Source organism: Varanus komodoensis, unplaced genomic scaffold, assembly GCF_004798865.1.
Source record: "Varanus komodoensis strain SLA01 unplaced genomic scaffold, ASM479886v1 scaffold9, whole genome shotgun sequence".
NCBI classification, from domain to species: Eukaryota; Metazoa; Chordata; class Lepidosauria; order Squamata; family Varanidae; genus Varanus; species Varanus komodoensis.
In genome coordinates, this window is record NW_025336598.1 from 1,565,460 (window position 1) to 1,589,154 (window position 23,695).

Genomic DNA, 23,695 nt, shown 5'->3' on the forward strand with positions numbered 1-23,695 from the left:
TGTACAAATGGTTTCAATTTTTAAATCAATGTTTAGTTGTACTTGCACAAATGAGCATTCAAAGTCCTGGGGGACCCCTGCTGTCAAAGTGTAGCGGACACTTCCCACAGACATGCACCTAGAAAGCAATGAAGAATGTTACCTTTCACTTTACCTTCTTTTCACAGCTGTCAAAAACCAGTGTGAGGTAAGAGCACATAAAAAAAGAAGATGTAGAAGGGGCAGAGGAAAATGTTGCAAAATAGGTTCTACAACTTTACCACTGCTTCTACCAGTAAAAAATTTAATGCTGCTAGATTGTAGCATCCGGCACTTTCAATCGGAAGTGCACGCAATGAAAACAGCCACAACAGCTGTTTGGAAACAAGCTTAATATTAAGGCCAAAACAACATCATCACAATGGCTCTGGTGGGGATGGGCTGTTAAGTAGCTTGCACAGAGCCTACTTTTCCAAACTTGAAAATCATAGTCTGAGGCCCTCCTCCAGGTATTCCTATCAGTGAAGCAAGGCAAGTACCTACAAAAGAGAGGGACTTGTCAGTGATGGCACCTTATTTATGGAATACTTTCCTCAAAGAAGCTTGCCTAGCAAATCCTACAGCACCCCAGGGCACCCATAGATTTCCTGAGATACCCTATGTTTATTTTGAATGAATGCAGTTTACTGGAACAACAGAGTAATTTATACAAGAATCTGAGAACAGAAAGTTTGTCATTTCAAATTTAAACAGGACACTGTCATGAATTATATTATGTACATGCACATCTGTGCATTAAACAGTTCTTTTCACTATGATCCATTCATTTTTAGTAGTCTCTTGACAGAGTTCTTATATTCAGAAAGGTTCTTCTCTGTTTCGCCTTCATTTTTCAGTATAACCACTGACTTTCTGTAGGCGAGAATTACATCTGAGGCAAGAAGCTCATCTCTATTGGCTTCTTTAGCATTTTCAGCTGCTCCAATGCGAAGTAGTGTATCCAAAGCATTCTTCTCAGAAGCACTGTTCTCCCAGAGATATTCCTCCATGTCGGCCTCAGTCTTTTCTTTTTCCCACTGTTCTGTTTTCTGAAAGTAAACAATTCAGAGAAAAAGTTGAAGGGAAAGTCCCTTACCTGGTCTAGGCTAGTGGTTTTCAAACCCTAACTTTCCTTAGAAGCCTCACTCAGGTTCCTCATTAAGAATGTCAGTAACTATCAACAAGCCTTCTTGAATGACAGATTCATTAACACTACCAATTTTATCCTGCAGCATGCAGTCTTTTCATTTCATGCAGAGAAGCAGTGAGGTCCAAAATGCCTGGTCAATACTCCGTATGAACTGAGAAGAAATATGTAAGGTTTTTGTTTTAGTTTAGCTATCACTCAATAATGTCTGTAATAATTTCTGAAAATGCAAATTTAAACCTGTGCAAACTTAGCAAAATGCACATTTTTAAAAGGGAGAATTTTTATGTTTTATTCAATGTGCACTTTTGATAAACATGTATTTTCCTATTTGAATAAACAAAACAAAATACGGGTTACAAACAGAAATGGGAGCAAGCCAAATCAAGCTCTGAACTGAAGTTCAGAGAGTTTTGGTGAGCTCAAGCATCCCTGCTTCTCTCATCCTACAACTGAGTGTGTTCCCCAGAATTCTTTAAAATTTGCAGGGTTCCTGTGACAGAGACCTTGTGGTTCCTTAATAGAAAAGCCAAGATGTAAATATTTTCTGAAGTTCAAAAACTTTAGTTTGTCTAAGGACAAACTAAAGTGTACACTCACTAGATACAACAGCCACTCAAACCAAATGCATATGCTTAAGTCTAAGTTGTCTGAACGTTGGGACAAGTTCATACAGGTATACCTTGCAAATATTGTGGATTCAGTTCCAGACCACTACAATAAAGTGAATATCATAATAAAGCAAATTACACTTCTTTTATTTCCCAGTGCATAGAAAAGTTATGTTTAAACTATACTGTAGTCTATAAAGTGTCCAATAGCATTATGTCTAAAAGCTTGCCACTTATATGGATTTGGTACAACAGTAACATCAAAGATCACTCCTAACAGATCACTATAACAAACGTAATAATAATGAAAAAGTTTGAAATATTGAGAGAATTACCAAAATGTGACATGCAGACACAAAGTAAGCAAATGCTGTTGGAAAAATGGTGCTGATAGACTTGCTTGACACAGGGTTGCCACAAGCCTTCAAATTGTAAAAAAATATGTAATATCTATGAAGCAACATAAAGTGAAGCACGCTAAAACAAGGTATGCTGGTATAAAGTTGCTAAATATGTTTGTGGAGCATTTTTTTCTCCATTATGAAGCAGAAAACATGGGAGGGGCTAGGATGGTAACATTAAGACTTCAATTGTTTATACTCATCTCACTGGATCAATTTCATTTGTTGATGACCCTGTCTGAAACTGTAATTGATCACCTTTTAATGAGTATACTGATCATGCATTAGTTAATTTAAATGTTATTTTAATTAGAATCCATCATGTTCAATTGGTTGATAATAAATAAATAATAAAAGCAGAGTGAATCTATTCTACACTTAATCCTGAATTCCACAAGACAAGCTCAAAATACTCCTGAAAGAAGCAAAGTCTGGACCTATGGTAAGTCTTCAGTGGAGAGGGATCTCCATGCCTTTACTTATGATCTGATTCACTCTGGTACTAGGAGAACATTTGTAATAACTAGGAGGAGGCAGTCTAAAGTATATTAAACTCAATACTTTTTTTACTCATTTACATTTTAGCCAGATCCAAAACTGTCCCAGAACTAGGTATAATCTCAGCACCACAATAGACCCCTAACTTATAACCTAAACCTTTCATTGATTACTAGTTAGCTTGCACCTCTACTTTCAACCTCAAAACTGTTTTAGGGAACCAATATTTGCACTTTGTATATGCCTCAGCTTGGTACAGTGCTTACATACAAAAAGCCTTTTTTGATACTTGTATATCAGTATGCAATTCCATAAGACAAATAAGGTGCTACTCCAAAACACTTCCATTGTTCTATACTCATCTATCTTTAAATAAAAACAGGGCAGATTTGTAGTAACCTCTAAAGAGGAAAACTGTTTTAACCACTAGGTGGCAGCAAGCCTTTAGCATTTTAAGTTTGGGCTTCTAGAGAAATTCCATGCGGTAGTATGCATCCAAGAATCATCATCCATGGGATACTTTACATTCAAGCAAGAAGTTACAAAGACAGAAAAATGAGATGCTGTTAATTTTGTCAGATACCCAACGTTCAAATTCCTGCTATGAAGCTCAACAGATGGCTTTGCACATCTCACAGGAGCTTAAGATGGAGGCAGCTCAGTGTACCATCACACTGAACTCCTTGGTAGATGGAATGAAAGAAAAATGTGACAAGGACAGTGGCAAGGATAAAAGCACTCCATCTTCTCAGATGCCCAAATTCTGCAACAGAATGTCCACGCCTGCTAATAACATTTTGCCAGGAGGGAGTAGCTAGCAGCATTCAGGGGGCAATCACATACCTGGGGAATGGGTAGGAGTTGCAGGTGCCTCAAAGGCCACCAGCCAGCAACTGTTTCTTGAAGAGCCCTTCATGTAAAAAACTGATTTGAGGCTTGCAGCCACTCTTGAGCAAGGTACTTCCACAGGTGGTGGTAACTTTCAGAATGCTTGAGTGAAACTTATCTATAGACCAATTTTGGGGGTGGGGGAGAGGTGTTGGGTGTGAAAATGCCTTTATTATTGACTTTTGCTGGGCCAGAGAGTACGTGACCCTCATTGGTTCCTCCAGATTGCCTCCGAAATCATTTAACTATGGCATCCATCTATACTCCTTTTCTGGGTTAGGAAGTGGAGGCATCTTATGCAATCCCACTCCTATCTTGGCAAAAGAATGTCAGAGTGGGTACCTGCTAGAGGATGAGAGGTTTTCTGTCCCTACTGACTGCACCACACAGATCACCCCAGATTTTTTTTTAGGATGGGGAAAAAATCCATGTGATATTGTCCTTATCTCCAGATGCCATTTTGGTAACTTTGTTCAGATTCTGGGGTCCACAATGCAGAAAGGAAGGCAGAGGCAACATGTGTTGCACTCTTATTTCAACAGTGTGTTGCTCAAGGTGTGTATCCTATTTCATGGCATTTTTGCTATTTGGTTCCACAAGGTATAAGAGCAGCCCTGGTGGATCAGACCAAAGGTTGCTCTAGGCCAGCTTCCTATTTCCCACAGTAGCAATTAAGAGGCCCATGAAAAGTTAAAATGAGGTCATAACCGCTATAACCCTAATTTTTCCCACTGCAATTTAATATCTGCATGAAATTGCTAAGTGAGGTCATTCAGAGGTTTGGAACAAAGTATCCAATTCTGTTTCTCCATTTCATTTAACTCAGATGAGGCCATGGATAGAACTGGTGCCTGGAATCTCTAACAGACTGGATGGAAGCCAATTAACAGAAGTTCAATTCAAACAAAATGCAGGTACTTGTACCAATAAAGGTGATCTGGAGTTAATTTTCAGTCTGCTTCAGATGAAGCTGCACTTCCTCTAAAAGATCAGGCCTGAAGCTTTCAGATCTTCCCTTAATGAACATGGGCAAGTGGTATACATAGTCTCAAGGTCTTACACTAGTTCCAGCCAGAACAATGACTTTTTTGGGAAAAATTAGCTTTTACATAGTTATCCATACTTTTGATCATAACCTGTGTTATGTTGTGTATGTGGGTGCATTTGAATGTTATACATGTTATGTTATATTGAAAGTTATACATACTGTGTTATGTTGTATATGTGGGTGCCTTTGAATACTGCTCAAATACTTGACACTGGTTCCAGATGCATCTTGTAAAGTGTTCATATTTGCATAAAGAGGCCAGAATCTGGAACATTTTAGGAGAACTTCCAGTTCCTACAGAAATCTGCCTGAACATTAAGAATCTGCAAGCCCTGTCCTGGATGCCTCCACCTTCAGAAGCAAGACAGCTGCCTCCTCAAGACAAAGTCTCTTTTGTTGTGATCTTAACACTGGAAGACCCTCTTCAGCTATAATTGACAGTGTTTGAACAAGTATGGGTTCAGTGACAATTAAAGCAGTTGTAATTATTTTGTTAATCTGAGAAAACAACAATTTAAAAAAAAACTCAAGCACTGATTGCCATGCAGAAACACATTTTCTCATATTAACCATGTGAACAATAGTTTTTAACACAATGAGGGTAGAATTCAGAAATGACTACAGATATATAGGATGGACATAACATAGTAAAGGAAGCATGGCTCTATAAATTGTTTCTGGAACTGGAAAACCTTACCGCAAGAACTATTTAGCATAGGATCTATATCTGGTCACTTCTGATCCAGGAACACCATTTCAACTTTTAAAAGTAATCCACTTGAAGTGGCAGGTGTGAACATTTGAATAGAAGTTGTGTGAAAAATTATGAAAAAAGTCAGCATCCATACTATGTTTCATAATGCCTGTTATTTTCACTTAATTATAGTCAATATTCTATAAAGTTCCCTTATACTGCCAAGAATATAAAAAGTCATTTTTAGGCTACGCATACTTCTGCAAGAACAATATCAAAATGATGGTGTCACACATTTCAGAACTAAATGCAAGAGACTGGTAACAAGCTAAAAATGTTTGAGTCTGGTATCATACATCCTTTCCTTCCTACTTACTGAAACTACTGAATAGTCAACTGAATACCTCCAAAGTATTGTCTGTGTGTATTCAACTCCTTATCTACTATAATACATTGGCTAAGATACTGAGTTGTGAATTGGGAAGTCAGCTCCTGTTCAGATTTCCCCCCTTGCCCTTCACTTGTGTGGCCTTAGACAAGTAGGCCTGCTTAACCAAGCAGCAAGGATTATTGAGTTCAGGATCACATGAAATTATGTCACTTTATTCTAAGAGCCCTATGATGCAAGTTAGGCAATTGCTTAATTGTCACCTCTGTTTAGGTTGTATGACTTCAGCCTTTACATGACTGAACACTCTTTTGAAAAGGCTTTCTCCCCATATAAAATTAGCATGTTATGAGGAAATGTTCCAGCTAATCTTTTATCCAATGCCTAGTTTTTAATAGTATCCTTTATGTTTTCCTCCACAGGTTAGATTGCAACTTTGATGAGGAAGTTAATTAAGCCAGATCAGGAAAATTGCAGCGGTAAGGGTTAATTTCTTTTTCAGCACTACAGCTTTGAACTGATTTCTGTACCTCACCACCCAGTGTTTTCGATCTTAAAAAAAAAACCAAACAAAACCACAGATATCCTACAGTCTCGACCCTAATTTACCCTAAGGTCACACAGTGAGTTTCATAGCAAATCAAGGATTTGAACCCCAACCTTTCTGCTCCTATCACTGTCTACTATAACATGCTTGCTCTCCAGTTATGTCATTGGTGTATGTACAAAGGGATGATTCTCTACTATCCCCACATATTTAAATTTCAGATTTTAAGAAATATTTAAAGTTGCCAAAAATGAGCTAAATTAGCACCATTCTGAGGGATCACCTTTGATCATGGAAAAAAAAACCCTGTGTTGCAGCAGGCCATGAATTTTTCATTGAAATCAAAGACAATCACAACTGATGAGGTCATTAAGTATTCATGTGGAAGTTGAAAGGTAATAAAAGGGCAAGAGACCTGTGTATTCAATACACACTAAACACTCACACAAGCAATATCATATGGCCAAATCTTCCATCACTAAGAAATGCTAGAGCCAAAGACAGATGTGCTCATCTGGAATTAATAAGCCCAAGTGTTGAACTCCAGCCTACATAAAATCAAAAGCAGATACATATTTGTAGTAGAAAAAATTCACTTTTATCTATTCCTATAGATGCACAGGAATTAAGAAATGTTTAATGTTTTACAAGCACTTAGGATTTAGATACTGCTTCTGAGTGTTCTAAGTGCTAGCTATAGGACTGGCAAAGTAGGCTAGTAAAGTAGGGGATTGACACAAAAGGATAGTTGTCTAACACAACCAATATGAGAGGTGAGGAATGTAAACTTGGTTCTTCCAGCTCACTCTTAGCAAGTATATGATCCCCTGCACTAGATTTATAGCTTGTCACCTGCAAAAGATGGGTAAAAATCTTTTTTACCCAACAGAGTAAAAATTCCTTGTTTTCATTCAACAGGAAGACCTTTTGAAGGACTCAGTAGTTTCACATTCTAAATTTCAGCCACATACAGTGGTACCTTGGCTCAGTCCACAACCAAATCGGGTCGCAAACAAAAATTTCATAAAAATTTTGACTCAGGTCGCGAATTCCACATTGGATGGCAACCGTGACTGTGGCCAACTCTCTCCCCCTCCTCGAGTGGGGAGATGGCCTCGATCGTGCTGGGGGTGGGGGAGAGATGGCTGAGATCGCACTTTCTTTCCTGCATGAGCGCACCCATGATTGCGCCCGACTTTCCTTCACCAGCACAGCCATGATCTCGGCCATCTCCCCTCCCGCCAGCACAATCGTGTCTGTCTCCCCACCCCACACGCCCGCATTTGTGCCCATCTCCCCCTGCCCCACGTGCTGGGATGATGGGCATGTGCAAGGATGATGGGTGTGATTGCAGTCATGCTGGGGGGGAGGGGGAGATGGCTGCGAACTTTGTTATTCTTTGTCACTTTGCTTCTTCACATTTTTCTGATTAAAAAAATAGTTACACAACGAATTAACCTCATTTACATTGAACCTTATGGGGAAATTTAACTTGCCTCACGACCAATTTGGGTCACGACCAGAGTCCTGGAACGGATTAAGTTCATGAGCCAAGGTATCACTGTATATCTGAATTGATCACTTCACTTACACTATAGACATACATGCTTTCTGCTCATAGGGTGGAATCCAATAAAGATTTCTGGTTCCTTTATTGGACTCCAATAAAGGTTTTCCATTGGTAAAGCTGCTGTAGTCAGAAGAAATGGAAGGGAGTGATCCCCTTTTCCACCCTTGAGTGCCTTCAAAATCTCCAAGGTGTTGGGCCACCTGGGTGGAGAACAGGTGGAAAATTCCAATCCTGGAGCAGAACACTGAATTCTACTCAATAGTATTTAAAAAAAAGAAAGATTTGTGAAAAGCAGCAGCCTTGATCTACAGTACAAGTCTATTAGTACACACCGTCCACAATTCTTTCTCCATCAATGTAATTAAGCCAAATGAATGATAGCCAGTGTGGTGCAGTGGTTAGAGTTTTGGTTTGGAGACTCTGGAAAGCTTTATGGGCCACTATAGAAATGAAATTAATAACAGTAGTATAATATTAATCCCCATATGGCCATGGTTGACCTTGGGTCAGTCACAGTCTCTCAGTCCAACCTACTTTAAAAGGTTGTTGCTGCAGAGATAAAATGGAGCTATATAAGCTGTCTTGGGTTCTTCACAAGATGAAAAAAGGTGGGATACTAATGCAATGTAATGATAATGAAAATAGCTTGTAAGCAACATTTAAGCAAACACATGTTACACAATGTAATCACATTTGGTTGTCGTAATAGCCATGCATAGATTTTTACCCATGATTCATGGAACAAAACTGTCAGAAGGTACATTCCATAGTCATAGTTTTGCCTCCTTAAAGGACACCTGCAAGACAAGAAAAACTAAGTCTACAGTACGTTTTCCAACAGTGCACATTTCATTTACATTGCAAATGGGCTTTGGCAATTCTTTGACCTTCAAACACAATCTTATTACAGTTGTACACATTTATTTGCATTTTACACCAAAAGAAAGGAAGACTAATTAGAAGCCCCACAGTCTTTGCCATATCAATATCCAAGAGCCAATATAACTGAACACAATTCTAAGTCCTATATGTAGTTGAGTAAGACAGAAACAGATATTACAGTTAAGGTATTGTCAACTTTAGGTAGGGCCCACTCTAGACAATTCTCTCATGTTACGATACCTGTCTGTTGTAATGGTAAGGGTATCTATGCCCTTGCAGTACCTCTCTCCTACAAGTTTAATGAGTTTCTTCTTTGCATGGTCATCCAAGTTGAGGCTTGAAAGCTTAACCTGGGAAGAAATCAGTCTCTTAGAAAGTCTGATAACAAGTTCAGTTGCTAGTATAGAAATTAAGTCTTTATCTTCAGAAGGTCAGAGTTACTGCATATTAAGCATGAAACTTCTTATACAATCATATTAAGTAAACCCACTGAATAGGAGTCTTCTTTAGGAAGAGAGCACAGGAGGCATTTAATGGTAGAAGATGGAGGGCAGATAGACACGTTCAGACTAGTCAAAGCAAGCTGAGCCAGGAGGAAATCTGCAATTGCTCATGGATCTGGAACAAGGATATTGTCATTTGCATACTTTTTTACATATTTCCATTCACTCTGGCTTTTCAGCTTCTAGGACTATGCAAAGAGCTATGTATTGACGCTTCCCCCACTTCCAAAACCACACAGGTTTCTGAGATTCCAGCAGGAATTGGACCCACATTTAAAAATTGGTATTTTAAATCAGCTTTCAAATTACGATGTTCATCTAATATCACAGTACTGTGCAGATAGAGAGTTTCTAATTAAACTTCCATTTACTGCTTTCATTTTTCAAGTAACAAAAGTAACTATAGAAAAGGCACCTAGAAAAACCTAATGGGAGATACAATTGTTATATTTAAGGGATGAAAAACTAAGGCTAGAAAGTCTAGGGAGAAAGACTAAGACTGATATTAGATTGAGCACTGGAGAGAAAATCCTAAATGAAGAAGAAACAAAGAATTTTGTGTCCCTAAAACCAATTTTGCTAAAGCTGCCTTTATAAAAGGGATCAAGATGAAGTATCACCAGCTCAAAGTATTGCTTAGGTGCATTCTCACCTTGCTCTCCTGGGCAAGACAGTGTACACCAACCTTTCTCAACTTTTTTTTTACTTTGAAGGAACCTATGAAATAATTTTCATGTCTTAAGGAACCTCTGCATAAACATTATAAAATTATACATTTTTGTTATTATTATAAGCCCTCCAGTCAGACCTAGGGAGATGTACTAGAGGTAGCACAATATTTAATTTTATTTATATTGCAATTGTTACTATTTATTTTACTAATAAGAACTGTTTTGTGGATTAAGAGAAAGGCCTTTCTAGACCAGCCTGATCTGCCTGTGAGATCTCCTCCTCTTCTTTGTCCCAGTCCTGCACACAAGAGATAGACCACCTCTTCCTCATAGAGGCTTCACTGATGGTCCTACCATTTCCTCCTTCCACTGATCACTGACTGGGGTATTTCTTCCTACTGCACTTCAGTGGCCAGCACCCATCTGTAAATCCTGGATGGTGTGTATGATTAAAAGGAAAATGTGCAATAAGGGCTGTTGCTAGTCATTCAATGCCAGGCACATAAAATTGCTGCTACACCGCTCCCTACAAGCCTGAGGCAGATGCAATTCACAATCCAAAACCCTTCCCCTGTGGGTGAAGACTCATCCTGGGCCCCCTCCCACCTGCTAGGCAATCAGGGAAAGCAGAAGAGCTCTTCAGTCAGTAATTCATGTGTATTTCTTGTATAAATGCACACAAGTGTGAAAATCTGTACGTGCACATACATAGTCTACTTCCCCATGGTCTCTCTCAGAACCCCAAGGTTCCAGGGAACCCAGGCTGAGAGAGGCTGGGTTACACAGTAAGAATTCTTAAGAGTGCCACTTCCAACTGCAAGAGGAGGCGGAAAAGAAGGGGGAACCCACATTTTAAAAATTCTCCTCAAGATAAGAAATTCCCTGAATGTAGCAAATTTGCCCATCTGGGAGAAGTTGTATTATAGCCTTCCCACTAATATGCTACTTATTTTAGAAACTTCCCAAATTAGCAGTATATACTATGGTTGGGATGAATCCTTTTGGAATCTGTCCCTTCAGAATCTGTAGACTTCCTCTCATGCTTGGCCTAGTCCTACAAAGCAAGCTGAGCCAAGAGGAAAACTGCAATCGCTCATGGATCTGGAACAAGGAGATTGTCATTTGCATACTTTCTTACATATTTCCATTCACTCTGGCTTTGCAGCTTCTACTTTGAACCCGGGCTGTGCAACTGGCAACGTTCCCCAGCTGCCATTCCAGGCAGCAATCTTCTTCCCCACTTGCTGCTGTCAGCAGCAGCAGCAAGCATGGAAAAATGACACTGCTTGTACAGTGCACAGGCCTCAATTTTTGACAAGTGCCTCCTGATTCCTGGATACACTTACCAGGAACTTGGGACTCTGGGCCACTGCAAAGCAGATCAGAGTGTAGGAAGCCAAAACTAGGGAATCCAGCAGATTTTCCACCCCAAATGGATTGCTCATACATCCCTAGTATACACAAATGTGGCTCCCTACCACCCCTTAAAACCCAAGTGGTTTTATTTGGAATTTCAGGTCCTTTGTTAACTCTGCAAGCAAATCCTCACAGGATTTTAGGGGATTTCCATCCTCTGCAGTCCTTGATTGCACAAAGAGTTCTGCACACATCTGATCAATTCAGATCTCCCTAATTAAGACCCTAAAAATAGCTATGTTGTATCAGACCAATAGTCCATCTAACCAAGCATTCTGTTCATACAGTGGCCAAACAGTGATCCACAGAAAAACCACAAGCAAGACCTGAACACAACAGCATCCTCCTGCCCAAGTTCCCTAGCAACTTATCTGCATGGGCATACTGCCTCTAATAATGGAGGCAGCACATAATGACCAGGAGTTTAGGACTAGTAGCCACTGATATCCTTCTTCTTTTAAAGCCATTCACAGCAATCATTACATCCTGTGGACAGTTTACCTATCCAGTGTGTGAACTTTTTTTGTCTGTCCTGAATCTCGCACCAATCAGTTTCATGGGATGACTCTGGATTCTAACATTGCAGCAGAAAAATGTCACTTTGTCTACTTTCCCCACACCATGCATAATTTTGTGCACCTCTATCATTTCTCCCATTACTTTCCTCTTTTCTAAATTGAACAATACAGGTGTTGCAATTTCTCAGTTTTTGTGTCACAGTGGACCTGCTCCAACCCAATGATCATTCTAGTTTCCCCTTTCTGCACTTTTCCAACTCTACAATATTTTTATGTACAATATTGAGGACTACACAGAGTGTGTAAAGCATGGTTGCACCATAGATTTGTGTAAGGACAGCATTATCAATTCCTTTCATAATTATAGCCAACATGGAACTTGCCTTTTTCATAGCCTCCATACTGTGTTGATACTAATATCAAGCTGTCCATCACAACCCCAAGACTGGTTGGTCACTACTAGCTCAGATCCCATCAATTTATACCTGAAGGTTGGATTTTCCTTATAACATGCATCATTTTATGCTTACTTACATTGAACCGTATTTGCCATTTTGATGTCCATTCTCACAGTTTAGAGAGATTCACCTGGAGTTTCTTGCAATCCATTTTTGTCCTAACCACCCTCAACAATTTGTTGTCAACCCACTGAAAGCCAGAATTATGTAACTTAATCCATTTAAAACATAATCTGAGCAATATATACAGTATAATATTGTTGCTCTATCATGCTGGGACTGAACTTCATAACTTTCTTCAAAATACTAGAATCAGGGATCATCTTCAGGACAAGCAAAATGAAGTACACCTTTATGCAGATGTTGATTATCACCAATATACAAGGTTTGAAATGTCTATTAGACAAATTAACAGAGGACGAAGCTATCAGGGCTACTAGCCATGCTACCTCCAGAATCAGCAGTAGCATGCCTAATACCAATGGCTCTTATTACCCATGAGAGACAGGAAGCTAACATAAACCTTCAGTTTGATTTCTCAGGACTGTTCTTGTGTTCCTAGATCCCATACAGATATCACAGCTAGGATCTGTAAGGAACTGGACAGAGGATTGAAAATTAATCCAGAAAAGTAACTGGTAGTTGACTGGTAGAATCACTGAAACTGGTAGAATCACTGACTCTTGCCCAGGTTCACAGAGTGCATTGGACTGAAGCACACTCTGCTTAAAGGTGCCAGCTCATGGCTTGGATGAGTCCTTGGAACAGGTGCTGCCCATTCATGTCAAGAATGTGGTATTCTCTGCTGGTATTTCAACACGAGAGAAACTACCTTTCAAAGAGTTTGGAGAACTAAGATTTTGAAGGTAATTATCTTTTTAGTTGCTCTAGTTATTTGCCCCAAAGCATCTATCTTGTTTTTGCAACTGAATGCAATACAGTGGTACCTCGGCTCAAGAATGCTTCGGTTCACGACCAAATCGGGTCACAAACTAAAATTTCATAAAAATTTTAACTCAGGTTGCGAACTCCGCATTGGGTGGCGACCATGATCGTGCCTGTCTCTGTGCCCGCGTTTGCGCCCGTCTCCCTCCCCCAGCACTCCCCATTCGTGCCCATCTCTCTCTCCCCCAGTGCGCCCCGTTCGCGCCATCCCCCCAGCATGCCGGGATGACGGGTGCATGCAGGGATGAGGGGCGCAATCATGGTTGTGCTGGGGGTGGGGGGAGATGGCTGCGCTCGTGCTCAGGGTGGGGAGATGGCCGTGATCTTTGTTCTTTGTCACTTTGCTTCACATTTTTCTGATGAAAAAATAGTTACAGAACGGATTAACCTTATTTCCACTGAACCTTATGGGGAAATTTAACTTGGCTCACAACCATTTTGGGTCACAACCAGAGTCCTGGAACGGATTAAGTTCATGAGCCAAGGTACCACTGTATGTAATTTGTTGATGAATGGCTTTATGTATCATTTCTATGTGCCGTTATGACTAGCTGTTAAAATTGAGCATGTGCCTTTTCAGTTCAAATCACAGCCTCTCTCAAGTATATTCCATAACACACTAGGCATGCATAGAATCTTCCAGGTCACGGAGGTCCCACTGAAGTGACAGCCCAGTCTGAAAGACCGGGCCATGCCATTTGATTGCAGCTGGGGACACCCATAATGGAAAGGTTTCCATACAAAGCACTCCCTGCATGTACAAAACAACTGTGTCAGGGAGAAGAATTTAATCTTCTATGTGCATTTAGTATTTGTGTATAGAAATACATTTATTTAGTTCATTTCTATACCATACCTAAGTCAAAGCTCTCTGGGCAGCTGACACATTCTATCATACAAGTCCCTACGTACAGCTTGGCACAGTATAGCCCAGAAACAGCTCTATCTTTCAAGTGAGAACTGTGCTATAGTCTCCATTTAAAGCAGCCCCAACACTTATTTACATTTATGTTCAGACTTCTTCCTGCCCCACTCTGCATAGCAGATTATGCTGACAAAAGATTAATGGACACTACCACAAGACAGGATTAAAAAACATGTCTGAACTGATCATTACTGCTAGGGAAGGCCATATGGCTGTCTGTTTCCTGCTTAATAATCAACATTCAAGCTATCTTACATGTGAACTGTTTCAAAACACCAATCTGAAAAAAATAAGCACATAGTTTTGTCCAGATATCTAAATTAAGTAATGCATCAGCAGAGTATTAATACATCAGCAAATTACTTGCACTGTAAATTATTTTGCTATGTATTTTCCAGTAGCAACCTACCTTAAAATGCTTTTTTCAAGTTTACTAAGCATTCATATGAAATACTTTGAAGACTAAAAAAAGGCACTATGTAAATGTGAAGCATGGCTTTTTTATTTTTTACAAAAATAAGTACTTGTTGCTTCTCTAATTCATTCACCATAGCTTCTAAAGATTTTAAGCTTCTTGGATAAGGTCTAACTTTCTCCTTATGCTGAAGAGTTTAACAGACACTGATGGTGCAGTAACAAATGGAGAACATTACAAAAGATTATCCTGACAACATTATGGCCACAAACATACAGATTAATTATAATAAATTTAAAATTTTGCTCCATGTTATTAGAACAGTGGCACTGTTAAAGGATTCTTAGACAGGCATTCAAATAAGTATGAAGAGACAAACCTGTTACAGCTGTTACAGTGTACTTTATCCAACATTAATGCAAATGCCATTCAAAATTACTTGATTTTTTGCGAAGAAAAGCTTTGATTTCCTAACTTCAGAAGTTTCATTGATATAAACATTACCTGTCATGTGAAATCTTATACTAGTCAAAGTGTCATGTTTGCCTGCCTTACAAACACCAACTGTTTTAAGTGTTCAATAAGAGTCCAAATTCTCTCACAATTTACTTACTCTTAGGGTCACCACTCTTGCTTTAGGATTACGAATAGATGGGCCTGCTGAGATGTAGTCTACTGTGTCAACTTCAATGGGGAAGTGCTGTACACACTTCTCATCGTTATCCAGGAGAACTGGCCACTCCGTGCAGAACTCTGCAGTTAAAAAACTGGCATAAGATCACAGATATCATTCTAGCCATTACAACTGCTACTCAAAGCAAGTTAGCTAAGAAAGCTATATTTATCAAAGCCAACTTCAGACCTTTCCATATAGTAGAGATGAATACAATATAGGAATATGCCCATTGTTTAGAGACACACAAATACAGTGAAAAGTTATGTATGATGGGAGGAAGACTCCTCCACCTCTGCTTACACTTCTCCAACTCTGCCAACTATGTACAATATGTACGTACATATGTACAACGGCCAGAACTATGTGGTTGCAGCCATAGATTTGTGTAAGGGCAGCATGATCCTGGCAATTTTATTTTCAGTTCCTTTCCTAATTATGCCCAACATGGAATTTGCTTTTTCATAGCCTCCACCCACTGGGTTGATATTAACATCAAGTGGTCTACTACAACCTCAAGATTGGTTAGTAACTGCTAGCTCAGATCCCCTCAGCTTATATTTGAAGGTTTTTCTCCAACATGCATTACTTCACACTTGGATTTCCTCCATTCATTTGGTTTTAACCACTCTAAATAGTTTGGTGTCATCAGCAAACTTGACCACTTCACTACTCATGCCAGCTTCCAGATCATTTATTAAGAAGCTGAAAAGCTTTGTTCCTATTTCAGATCCCGGTGAGACACAACTGTTTATACCCCCTTCCTTGGGAGAATTTATAGTTTATTCCTACTCTATCCTTTTATGTTATCAGCTACTGATTCAGTTTGTAATCAGAAACCCTACATCATTATATGAAATCTAAGCACCCAGTGCATGAAACTGGTAGAGGCACTGCTGTTTCTTCCCATGTGGAACAAATACCAGACCTATACTGCCTTTTTTTTCCTTTCAAGGAACTCAAAGGAGCTTAAATAATTGTTCTCATCCTCTCAGTCTTATCCTCACAACAGCAACACTGTGAATTAGGTTGGGCTGCAGGTCTGTTGTTGGCCCATAGTCATCCAGTTAGCTCCATGGCTTAGTGGGAACTAGTACCCAGACCACCTCAGTTTCAGTCCTTTACTCCTAACCACTATACCACACTGGGTTGCCCAAAGCTGCTGAGGTGAAACTGAAGTGAAATCCAGACAACTTGTTCACAGATGCAATTAGCTAGCAAAGACAGAACTTGATACTTCTTACTTAAATCAGTTGACAACTAGCCATATGTAGTCCCTATTAAATTTTCAAGGTTTCCTTACATTTGTGTGTCATACATTTACATATTTCTGTATTTACTGTACACAAAATAGTTCACTATTATTGCCTTTATCTATACTTTTATAATTTTTGCATCACTTATTTTTGATACTTACCTTTAAGAGCAGCACAGTGCTTCTTGATGGCAATTGGTGTCAGATGCAAGAAATTGGGGATCTGAAATAGTTGCATTTTATTAAATTTTGCCAGTACATAATGTAGATATCTAAAGGACAACAAAATAGTCATTGAGTATTTTTAAGCAGCCTTGCTAGTAAAACATTTAGTAGCCCATAAGCAAGACGTGTCTTTATCATCCTTGGGTCATGTGGGCAGAATCCTAATGCTTTATGTTTTTAATTCAGAACATTTAATACTCCAATATCCATCCAAGGAACTCAGAATGGAACACATTCTACTACCTACCAGTTTGCATCTTCACAGCAACCTGATTAATTGATCTTAGTCAGAAGACACAAGGAAAGAGATGAGGAAGGAGGTTCTGAGGATTGATTCAGCTACCTAGCTGGGTGAGAATATACCTAATATGGAACCAATTGTTCCCAGTTTACTATCAGCTGGACTGTTCCCCTTCTCTCCCCCTTCTTCTCCTGAGCTCAAACATAATATGCAAAACATGTAAAGAACAGCAGACTATTATATCTTATTACACCTGCATCAATAGCCAGCGACTGTGTTTAGTAAGAGACCATGAAACTGTCTTTAAGTTAGCAGCATGTAGCTTTACCTTTAAAAGTTCCAGGTTGCCTTCCTTTCCTGGTGGTACACCTCTTTTTACTGGGTAGCCCATCCGAATTGGGAGGGGCACAGTGGAAGGTTTGAAAGCAGCTGCAGCTGGGTAGACACTGGTCCAGTCCTGATCAACCTCCATCTTTTCAGTCCTGGGAATTCCCTGGGAAACGAGTAAAGGAAAATCATGTTCTAAAATGTGCAACATTTTACGTAATATTCATTACATAATAGTGGTTCCATGCAGGTCGACTGTGAGTGACAGATGATCTGACATAATCCCCTACCCCAATGGCACATGTGTTTCTGACTTAGATTGGGGTAATCCTTGTTCAAATCCCTGCTCAGCCATGAAGGTCAAAGCATGGCATTGGACTAAGTCATGTCTAAGCCTAGCCAGCTTTCAAGGACATTAAATATATTCTTTTTGAGAGGTATCAGTTGACCATAGCCTTATATAAACTAGAACAGCCTTCAGCTGTTTTCTGAAAGGCTTTTTCTGTACTATTCTATGGATTATTTTGTGATTTTGGTACACAGCACATAGCTCACAGTCATGCCATATACTCACCAAAAGAGCATGTCACAATCAGGACAATACTTTGCTGGAATCCTGATCTTTGAAACCTTTGCTATAGTATAATTGGCTTCAGTACCAGGATAATATATATAAACACAGCAAGTCAGAAGGGGTCTCAAGCCATCTAGTCTGATCTGCAGCTCCAGCCAGCTTTGCTCATGTAATTCCCAGCATGTGCTTGTCATATACGGATATATTCAACTGTTGTTCCCATTACTGTGGGAACTATTGTGGATAAGCTATGGTATGATTGTGTACTTGGAAATATTGCATTGGTACATTCACCACTGTTAATTGGAATCCACATCTGTGCACAATAGCACCACAGATTTATACCTGTTTCCAAGTAGGTAACTGCTAATACTACCCCACAAATGAAACTTGAGAAATTATAGTTCTGAGAATGTTCTTTGGAATTCTCTGAACTTTTGCATTAGTTTAATTGGCAGGATTCACTGTTTGGGCACTATAACAATTAAATGAATTGGAAGCGGATTTGAATTTACAGGTGGGTGCACTCTAATAGAATAAATCATTATAAACTTAATTATGCAACCAACATACAGCTTAAGTGTTTACCTCTCTCCAGGTTCTTTCATGAGGAAAGGACCTTCCCCCTCGTACTGTTGCACCTATATTTTAAAAGCACATTTCAGTACAATATCGATGTAATATTGCTACACATATGCACATTTTCTCAAAGAAAAAAGAATGAACTCTAAAATCCCATTTTGTAGTTAAGACTTAAATCATCTGCACCACTGAAAAGAACCATTACCATCAACAGGCAAATGCTACCTCTTGACAACATACGAAGAGCTACCCTGCACATTCATGCTATCACCAGTACTATCAGTTACAGCTAAAGACATGGAAAGTATACAGAAAATATACTTATAGGGATTTGGCCAAGGCATTTCTAAATTAGGTATACAGAGTTTTCCTTTATTTCATAGAATGAATGTCGACTAAGGATTACATTCCCCAAACAATTCCAGGTTCCATTCTTAACATCAGGGCCAATTCCCCAAGGACAAGTAAAGCAAAGTCTCCAGGTACATGCAGAGTGTCTTTACCTCTCTACAGTATCTGGTCAGAGTATTAAGAATTCCACGGGGATATAGGACCAATACTCCCTTATTATAATTTACAAAATTTCATACAAGAAGTGATCGAGTGCACAGTGATGCACAATGATGTGTCAGATGTAATTAACAAATGATACCTACTGTACTAATTTTATAATGCTGACTAAATGGAACCTTCATGATTTGAGGATTCTTTTTCTTACTCTTCCTCCATGAAACTGATTCCTGTTTCACAGAATCGTATTATGATAGTACGATGTTTAGTTGGAAGGGAGCAAGAAGGCCATCGGGTCCAACCCCCTGCTCAGTGCAGGATGCTGAATTAAATCATCCCTCTCAGATGGCTATCCAGTTGCATCTTGAATGCCTCTAGTGTGGGAGAGCCCACAATGTCCCTAAGTGACAGGTTCCATTGTCATACTGCTCTAACCATCAGGAAGTTTTTCCTGATGTTCAGCCAGAACATGGCTTCCTGTAACTCGATCCCATTATGCCCATGTCCTGCTTGGTAAGTCTCAGTTACCACCTTATTTCTTCCCTTTATACATATTTTAAGTTTGAAGACAAGGTCCTGCCTCTAAAAAAAATAGCAACGACATAAAAAGGCATAATAAGGCTTAAGAATTTAAGCTGCAATCCTACATATTTATTTGAAAGCAATTCACACTGAACTCCTTTTCTGTATTTTTTATAATACCAAAAGGAGGAGTTGCCATTTCCGTTTGTGGTTCAGGGCAGAAATAGTTTAATTCTATATACATTTACTTGAAGTACACATTTATTCTTTTTTAAATGTGGACTGGAACACAATAAAGGTTGAAATTAAATTGTTGTTGTTGTTGTGAGCCGCGAAGTCATGTCCGACCCATTGCGACCCCATGGAAAACATTCATCCAGGCCTTCCTGCCCTCCACCATCCCCCGGAGTCCACTCAAGCTCACACCAACTGCTTCAGTGACTCCATCTAACCACCTCATTCTCTGCCATCCCCTTCTTCTTTTGCCATCTATTGTTCCCAACATTAGACTCTTCCCCAGGGAGTCCTTCCCTCTCATTAGGTGGCCAAAGTATTTGAGTTTCATCTTCAGTATCTGGTCTTCTAAAGATCAGTCAGGGTTGATCTCCTCTAGGACTGACCGGTTTGATCACCTTGCTGTCCAAGGTACTCGCAGGACTCTCCGCCAGCACCTCAATTCTTCAGCACTCAGCCTTCCTTATGGTCCAGCTTTCACAGCCATACATTGTAACTGGGAAAACCACAGCCTTGACTATAAGCACTTTTGTTGGCAGGGTTATGTCTCTGCTTTTTAGTATGCTATCTAGATTTGCCATAGCTTTCCTCCCCAGCAGCAAGCGTCTTGTAATTTCTTGGCTACAGTCCCCGTCTGCAGTGATCTTGGAGCCCAGGAAGTGAGAGGACCGGATGCCATAATCTTAGTTTTCTTAATGTTGAGTTTCAAGCCAACTTTTGTGCTCTCCTCCTTCACCCGCATCAAAAGGCTCTTTAGTTCCTCTTCACTTTCTGCCATGAGAGTGGTATCATCTGCATATTTAAGGTTGTTGGTATTTCTCCCAGCAATCTTAATTCCAACTGGTGATTCATCTAGCCCTGCCTTTCTCATGATGTGCTCTGCATATAAGTTAAATATGCAGGGCGACAGTATATAGCCTTGCCGAACTCCTTTCTCAATTTTGAACCAATCAGTCATTCCGTGTCCGGTTCTCACTGTTGCTTCTTGAGCTGCTTATAGGTTTCTCAAGAGGCAAATAAGATGGTCTGGTACTCCCATCTCTTTAAGAACTTGCCACAATTTGTTGTGATCCACACAATCAAAGGCTTTAGCATAGTCAATGAAGCAGAAGTAGATGTTTTTCTGGAACTCTCTAGCCTTCTCCATGATCCAGCGTATGTTGGCAATTTGAACTCTAGTTCCTCCCCCTCTTCAAAACCCTGCCTGTACTTCTGGTAGTTCTCGGTCCACATACTGCTGGAGCCTAGCTTGTAGGATTTTGCGCATAACTTTGCTAGCATGTGAAATGAGTGTTTGAACATTCTTTGGCATTGCCCTTATTTGGGATTGGAATGTAAACTGACCTGTTCCAATCCTGTGGCCACTGTTGAGTTTTCCAAATTTGCTGGCATATTGAGTGTAGCACTTTTACTAGATCGTCTTTTAAGATTTTGAATAGCTCAGCTGGAATACTGTCACCTCCACTAGCTTTGTTGTTGCTCAGACTTCCTAAGGCCCATTTGACTTCACATTCCAGGATGTCTGGCTCAAGGTCAGTGACCACCCCATCATGGTTATCAAGGATGGTTTTAGTTGTTACCTCTTGTACAGTGTTGCAAACCTCCATCCATAGTTCTTCAGGCACTCTATCAGGTCTAATTTCTTAAATCTATTTGTCACCTCTACTGTATATTCATCAGGGATATGATTTAGGTCATACCTGCATGGCCTAGTGCTTTTCCCTACTTTCTTCAATTTAAGCCTAAATTTTGCAACAAGAAGCTCATGATCTGAGCCACAGTCAGCTCATGGTCTTGTGTTTACTGACTGTATAGCGCTTCTCTATCTTTGGCTGCAGAGCACATAGTCAATCTGATTTCTGTGTTGACCGTCTGGTGATGTCCATGTGTAGAGTCGTATCTTGGGTTGTTGGAAAAGAGTGTTTGCTATGACCATCATATTCTCTTGACAAAATTCCACCACCCTGTGCCTTGCTTCATTTTGTACTCCAAGGCCAAACTTGCCTGTTATTCCAGTTAACTTCTGGCTTCCTACTCTAGCATTCCAATCCCCCATGATGATAAGGACATCATTTTTTGGTGTTCATTCTAGAAGGTAGTATACCTTATGATCATCTGAATTAAATTCACCCATTCCCGTCCATTTTAGTTCACTGATTCCTAAGATGTCGATGTTCAGTCTTGTCATCACTTGTTTGACCACATCCAGCTTGCCTTGATTCATGGCTCTTACATTCCAGGTCCCCATGGAGTATAGATCTTTACAGCATCAGACTCTCCTTTCACCACCAGATATATCTGCAATTGAGTGTCCTTTCAGCTTTGACCCAGTCGCTACATTCTTTCTGGTGCTACTAGTACTAGGCCCCCACTCTTCCCCAGTAGCATATTGGACACCTTCCCACCTGAGGGGCTCATCTTCCGGCGTCATATCTTTTTGCCTTTTGGTACTGGCCATGGGGTTTTCATGGCAAAGATACTGGGGTGGGTTGCCATTTCCTTCTCCAGTGGATCACATTTTGTCAGATCTCTCTGCTATGACCTGTCCATCTTGGGTGGCCCTGCACGGCATAGCTCATAACTTCATTGAGCTATGCAAGCCCCTTTGCCATGACAAGGCAGTGATCCATGAAGGATGAAATTAAATTATACACAGGTAAAGCAAGCCCCATTCATTTCAATGGCTTGTTTTATGAAAACTTCCTAAAACATATACTAAAACAAGCAGGATTTACCACTACCTGAGCAGTAACAGAATTGTGCTGCATGGCAAACTAAGGTAGGAGTAAGGCCCATTGGTTGAGCTATTCTAAACACGCTGATGTGAATGTAGACTCCACGCTTCTCTGATGGATCTTTCCTCCACGCCAGCATATACAGGCTAGACTGTAGCCTGATCTAAGCCATAATGTAGCAACAATAATAATGAAGATGAGGTTTCATTACATATGACTTCAATCCTAGTCACACTAAAACTGTGGTCCAGTGAAAACGAGACCTGTGAAACCCAGCGGGACTTCCTTCAGTCCGTGTAAGGCAACACTCGCTCGCGCTATCCTATCGATACTTACTCCATGGTACTTACAACTCTGTTATCTCATCCCGTACCTTTGTTTCGGCCATCGCTCACTGTCCCCGCAATCGAGTAATACGCTGCGCCCAGGCTTCGCCAAGGAAACCCTCGCAACTGTTGCAACGCACTGAGAACACACCTGCACCCACTGGCGGTCGCCATGTTCGCAGCGTCGCAGAACAGTGACGCCACCGCATGCCTGATTCAGAGGACCCGGAAAAGAGCCGAGCGTCTCTCGTCGCCTGTCGTGCCGCAATCGTGAACGGCGCATGCGTCGGCATCTTCCATTCGTCCGGAGTAGCTTTCCCCACCAGCCTTTCTAAAGTTTTACACTGCTACACGGAGTCCCAGACCAATAGCCACAAATGAGACAGAGAAACAAGAATGCAGAGCAGCCAGAATATGTAACAGAATACCACCAGACGAATATGTAAGTTATTTAGGTCGCAAATCTAATGCACGTTCAGGTGTACAACCCCCAGAATGTCCCAGCAAGACATGCTTTTTAGCTTTATACTTCAGTTTGGGAATGCTTTAAACTTTTACTTTCTCAAGATGGTTTTTTTTTCTGAACTTGGAATTTATTTGGAACTTGGAAAATGAGACTTGAAATCATTTCCAGAAACTTGATTAACCTTTTAAAATCCAAACTGAAATCAACCACTTCAGCACCATTATGTTTTAGATTCTAGAACTGAAGAAAAACAGATTTGAGATCTAACAATAAGTCCCCAAAATATTTTTATTTAGACCATTTAAAGCACAATCTTATGGGAAAAGGTCCTACAGTTCCCAGCATGCATGGTTCAGTTCAGCATTGTTTTATTTATTTACATTTATAAACTGCTCCTTCAAGGCTCTGTGGGCAGTATACACTCCTATTATAAAACAATAAAATTTATATGATAAAAGACCATATGATAAACATTCATAAAG

General features: G+C 40.0%; 1 protein-coding gene across 1 annotated transcript; it reads right to left on the reverse strand.

Moving 5' to 3' along the window:
• Positions 1-622: 622 nt before the first annotated feature.
• On the reverse strand, positions 623-22,937 carry MRPS35 (mitochondrial ribosomal protein S35). Its single transcript, XM_044418257.1, has 8 exons — positions 22,795-22,937; positions 18,427-18,479; positions 17,266-17,430; positions 16,634-16,694; positions 15,157-15,296; positions 8,933-9,042; positions 8,538-8,607; positions 623-1,067 (listed from the first exon to the last, which is right to left on the reverse strand). Exons 1-8 carry the CDS (start codon positions 22,919-22,921, stop codon positions 792-794), a joined length of 1,002 nt encoding a protein of 333 aa, XP_044274192.1. The 5' UTR covers positions 22,922-22,937; the 3' UTR covers positions 623-791.
• Positions 22,938-23,695: the final 758 nt, after the last annotated feature.

Excerpts from the sequence above, each read along its gene's own strand:
- MRPS35 (XM_044418257.1), bottom strand. The coding sequence starts at position 22,921 with ATGGCGACCGCCAGTGGGTGCAGGTGTGTTCTCAGTGCGTTGCAACAG. Across the intron at positions 15,297-16,633 it reads GCACTGTGCTGCTCTTAAAG|AGTTCTGCACGGAGTGGCCA; the intron begins GTAAGTATCAAA and ends TTTTAACTGCAG. Across the intron at positions 8,608-8,932 it reads CTTACCATTACAACAGACAG|GTGTCCTTTAAGGAGGCAAA; the intron begins GTATCGTAACAT and ends CTTGTCTTGCAG.